Below are 5,575 nucleotides of genomic sequence, written 5' to 3'. Positions count from 1 at the left end.
TACCTTTAAAATTACCTTTTTAATCGCTTTAAAAGCGAGGTCCTGAGTTCGAAGCCGTTATTTAACGGATAAATTTTTTAAAATTTTTTTTTTAATTTTTTCAAAAATTACCAAAAGGGATTCGATCCCCCGACCCTCTATCAAAGGGTAGTCTCATCAACCATTACACCATTTGATTGCTTTGATGAAAATTTAAAAATGATAGAATATTTTATCCCCATTTTTTTGTTCTAAAATTAGATCTTTTTTATTAAAAACCTTAAATTTATGTTTAAAGGAAATTTAAATTCACTTTAAATCTACTTTAAATCTACTTTAAATCCTATTTAAAATTAATTTAAAATAAATTTTAAAGGTATTTTTAAATATCTTAAAAATTATCTTAAAAATTACCTTAAAAATCACCTTTAAAATCACCTTTAAAATCACCTTTAAAATTGCTTAAAAAATTATTTTAAAGCAAATTTTAAAGGCATTTTTAAATATCTTAAAAATTACCTTAAAAATTACCTTAAAAATGAATTTTTTAAACGCGGCTTTAAATTCAATTTAAATCCAATTTAAATCAACTTTTCTTTAAATTTGCTTTAAAGGTGCATTTTTCTTTGCTGTGCAACTTCCTCCTGGTAACTCGATCTTTTTCAAAACAACTTTATTTATTCAGAATTAATTCAATTTTTCACTGATAGGTCCACTGTTAAATATTAATTTTTTATTTTATTTTGGTATAAACTGGTTTTAGTTGTTTAAAACATAGACGTAAAAGAAAATTCTTTTTTTTTGCCATATAAAAATTTCCACTTAACAAAGGGACACCACATTTTGAATTTGTTGTGTATAACCAACAAAAAAAAATTAAAATTAAAAAAAATAAAAAAAAAATTAAATAATATAAATATAAATAATATAAAACTATTATTAATCTAAGAATGGTAAACGAAATTTCTTAGATTAATAATAGTTTTACTGTTAGAGACTCAAAACTAAATTAATTTAAAGTTAGTATGAGCTCAACAACGTAACAAATTCGCGCATCTCCATGTAAAAATATTTGATTTAATTTTAATTTTTATTTTTTAATTTTTTATTTTTTCAGTTGAAAAATAAAAAATTAAATTAAATTAAATTAAATTAAATTAAAATTTAAAAAAACAATAAAAATTCTGATTTTCGGTTTAGTTTCATAACGACCTTACTTTTAATTATCTGTATATTTACTTTTATGTGTAACAAGATCTCAAAAAAATATCTTGTTAATACTAATATTTATTTAATTTTATGAAATGTTCTAAACAGAACATTTAAAAATAACTATTAATATTGAATTGATAATTCAATATTAATTATTACTAACTTAATTCATTTTAATAAATTGTTTCATTTTATATAATAAACTCACTAAACACAACTAAACAATAATTCAAAAATAAATAATAATAATTCAGAATATAGTTTTGTTTCAACATTTTGTTATGACACATACAATTCAGAAAATAATAATAATTTATTTTATTGTTTTGTTTAAAGGGGTTTTCTCCCGTTGTAATTAAATTTAATTAATTTTAAATTAAATTTAATTTTCAAAAAAAAAAAAAAAAAAAAAAAAAAAAAAAAAAAAAAAAAATTAATTAATTTGAATTTCACAAAAAGTTTTCATAACAGATATTAGATACCAGATATTAAAAATGTCACACACAAAATCACCATATAAAATAATAATAAAAATTTAAAAATAATTTAATTAGAAGAGAAAATAATAATTAAATTAGATCCAATTTTAACACAATATTATATTATTTTAACCCTATCGGCCGAGGTTGGAGTAGTTAATAGATTTGAGTTCGCTCAAATCTAAGGACTATAAAAAGGAAACTAGGTTTCCAATTCAACCTCAGTAATAAATATATACAAATAATAAAAACACGATAGGGCTACGGTCATTAATTAATTTTGTGTACATTTATTTCTTAAATAATTAATCATTTCACTTTAATAATAGAATAAATAAATAATTAAATTTTATTAAATAATTTATTTTAAGAGAATGTCAACTAATAATAACGAAGATATTGATAATGATGAATTGCAACAACAGGATAATGAGGAACAACAACAACAACCACAGGTATCAACATTCAATGAACAGCAACGTCAGATAAGGGAACAGCAGCAGGTAATAGATAAACAAAATCAACTTCTTCAACAACACATTCAATTAGTAAATCAACAATCTCAACAACAATTGAATAACAATACGACACCACCATCATCACCCAACATTACAACACCAATAACTTCAGCAGCAATAACCAACACAATAAAGAAATCATTAGGAAAAATTAACACTGATGATACCGACCACCAGTTGTTACATTATGATATTAGTCTTTCACTCTTTCTATCCTTCATGTGGAATTAATTAAATAATTAGATTAAAGATTGGACTAGTTCGATTAAAGATTGAACAAAGGTGACAATGGATTGAAGATTAGTGTGAGTGACTTTTACATTTACAACAGTAATTTTTTTTATTTTTTATTTTTTTAAATTTTTTATTTTTTTTTTAATAATTATTTATTTTTTTATTTATTATATCCTATTTTTTCATTTATTTATTTATTTTTTTATAATATTAAATACAAAATACTAACTTAGGCACTGGCTCATGTATATAACGCTCCGCGTTAACCAGGCCTTGTCTCTTTAAAATGCTTCTACAAGCCGCTCCCTTTCTAAGCGATTTTTCTAAAAAATCCGGAATTTACTTCCCAGCTTCATCCCCCCATGGGGTTTTCATTTCTCCATTGTAATTCAATTTTTTTTGAAGCAGTTGCATGTGTTCCGAAACCTTGATTATCATCATCTGATTTATATTGTAGCGCAATGGGGCCTCTTTAGATTGTTCATACGTTAGGTAGCGCGTTAAATGATAAAATTATAACCACAGTTACACAGCGAAGAAAAAACCACCTTTAAAGCAAATTTAAAGCAAATTTGATTTAAATTGGATTTAAATTGAATTTAAAGCCGCGTTAAAAAATTCATTTTTAAGGTAATTTTAAAGGTAATTTTTAAGGTAATTTTAAAGGTAGTTTTTACGATAATTTTAATTCGAAAAAGTTTATTGTTTAATTCTAAATAGATATTCTAATAAAACATTAAAGATAATAAATTACACGATGTTTTTAATAATGAAAAATGTATTAGTGAAAAAACTATATTTTTAAATTTTTTGACATATTTCGTTTTTACAAAAACAACGAAAAATGCGAGATTTGGAACGTATACAATACGTTTCATTATTAAATTATTATTTATTGTGTAGGGAATTTTCCATAAAATTTCACTACAGTAACGTAGTGAATTTTATTATTTAATTTCACTACAGTAGCGCAGTGAAAAAAAAAATCACTGACCTTTATTTGTTTATTAAATTAAAATTTTTTTTTTGTTTTAATTATTATTTTTATTGATAATTTTTTTTTTTTTTTTTTTTTTTTTTTTTTCCAATTTTTTTTTTTAAAATTTTTTCCAATTTTAATTGGTTAATAAAATGGTAATTTAATTTTTGGTTTAAATAATAATTTAATTTATTATTATTGTAAATTTTTTTTTTTTTCCAATTTTTTTTTTTTAAATTAATTTTAATAAATTAATTTTAATAACCTCCCTGAGTTGTTCAATGGCTTGATTTACCATACCCCTGTAACCCCTGCCCCCAATTGAATTTTTTCTACCTTTGTTACCTCTGGTGCATTTGAGGTTTTTGCATATTCCTTTGTATCCTACCTTGACAAAAAAAGTCCAAATATAATTCGTTTTCTATTACAGTTTTTACACAATGTTGGTGAAATTGTTTTGATTTTAATTCTAATGCTTCTAACATCATATTTGAATTTTTAACGAAAGCATCACCACTATTTACATATAGTACTTTGGCTGCTTTTTCGAGGAATTTAGTCAAATTTTCCTCTAAATCTAACTATTCTTCATTGCCATATTCAATGGCTAAATTTCTTAAGAGTTTTATCGAATCTATTAATTCTTCGATCATTCTTTTTTTTTGAAATTTTTTTTTATTTTGTTTTTTCAATTTTTTTTTTTTTATTTTGTTTTTTCAATTTTTTTTAAGTTTTATTTTTTTTTATTTTTTTTATTTTTTTTAACAAATGTAATTTTTTTTTATTTTTTACAATTTTTTTTTTTTTTTAATTTTTAATTTTTTTTTTTTTTTTTAATTTTTTTGTGTTGATTTGTGTTGATTTGTGTTGATTTGTGTTGATTTGTGTTGATTTGTGTTTTTTTTGTTTTTTTGATTTGGCCACTTGTTTTTATTTTCTAATTTCCCCATACCCCCTTCTATTAATTGCAACCAAATCAAGTTCTAATTTTTGTGTCCTTGTTATCTTTGTTTTTGCAACTTTTTTTGAAGGTATCACATTAACGATTTTTCCTATTGATGGTGATTTGGAAGGTGATTTGGAAGGTGATTTGGGAGGTGATTTGGGAGGTGATTTGGGAGGTGATTTAAATGGTGATTTAAATGGTTAATTGGAAGGTGATTTAAATGGTGATTTAAAAGGTGGTGAGGAAGGTGAAATGGATGGTGATTTGGATGTTAGTTTGAGAGGTGATTTGGATGGTGATTTGAGAGGTAATTTGGATGGTTTAGAATGTGATTTTTAAGGAGGTTTATTAACAATTGGTATCTTATGAGGACGGCCTCTGAGACGTTTAACAGTTGTTACTATACCTCTACCAGATTGTGGTATAGTATATGATGGTATTATTTGTACTTGAGGTATTGGTGGTACTATTTCTTTTAAATTCATATCCTGTCTCAAACAATTCATTAAATTTGGCGCTGTTGGATTATTATTTAAAAATGGGAGTATTTCTTCTTGTTCCATTTCATTATTGAGTTTGTGTTGAAATGGATTATCGTTAATGATAGGTGGAATATTTGATGGATTGTTAAGAGCATCTTCCAAAACCCTAAATGGATCATTTTGTGTTACCAATTGATGCAGAAATTCAATAACTTTCCCATCATTATTTAAATAAAGACCAGAAGTAAAAGAATCTATATCTTTTTGTATGTTTGGCGATGTTCTAAAAATATCAACTGTTGATTGTTTATAAAGAACCAACTTGTTACCTCCTACAAAACCAGAGTATGAACCTTTTTTTTGAAGGCTATTGATTCCATCTTCCAAAAATTCAAGTTGTTTAGTGTCTTCTTGTATTACCTTATGAATTTTACACAAAATCAATATTTTCTATTAGAATTAAATATAAAATTTGTTAATTATTACTGTTTCATATATTATTAATCTTTATGTTTTAATTACTTTTAAATCATTATTTTTTTTAATTTCTAGAAAGAGTACAGTATCACCAACTTTCAATCCCTTTGGTGGTTTTGAATTCCATTGATTTTGGTAACTTGTGAGATTTTCAAGAATAATAGCTGTTCTTTCTTCATTTGAAACATCTGAAACACCAATTGATTGAGAGTCTTGTTCTGATTGAACTTTAATAAACAAAGGTACAATACCAACAGCTTGAGATGGTG

The 5,575-nt window shown here is 23.9% G+C and overlaps 2 protein-coding genes across 2 annotated transcripts; one reads left to right on the top strand and one right to left on the bottom strand.

Moving 5' to 3' along the window:
* Positions 1–2,044: 2,044 nt before the first annotated feature.
* DDB_G0282917 (hypothetical protein) lies at positions 2,045–2,419 on the top strand (the record flags this gene model as incomplete). Its single annotated transcript, XM_634247.1, has 1 exon — positions 2,045–2,419. The coding sequence occupies one exon, from the start codon at positions 2,045–2,047 to the stop codon at positions 2,417–2,419; it is 375 nt and encodes a 124-aa protein (XP_639339.1).
* Positions 2,420–4,682: 2,263 nt separating this feature from the next.
* DDB_G0282919 (hypothetical protein) lies at positions 4,683–5,575 on the bottom strand (the record flags this gene model as incomplete). The annotated part of the gene is made up of 2 exons (XM_634246.1): positions 4,683–5,279; positions 5,352–5,575. Coding segments are annotated over 2 exons (821 nt in total), but the record flags the coding sequence as incomplete, so codon positions are not given.

This window comes from Dictyostelium discoideum, assembly GCF_000004695.1.
Source record: "Dictyostelium discoideum AX4 chromosome 4 chromosome, whole genome shotgun sequence".
Classification (NCBI taxonomy): Eukaryota; Evosea; class Eumycetozoa; order Dictyosteliales; family Dictyosteliaceae; genus Dictyostelium; species Dictyostelium discoideum.
Note: the sequence above shows the minus strand (reverse complement) of the source record. Positions and strands in the feature narration are given on the sequence as shown.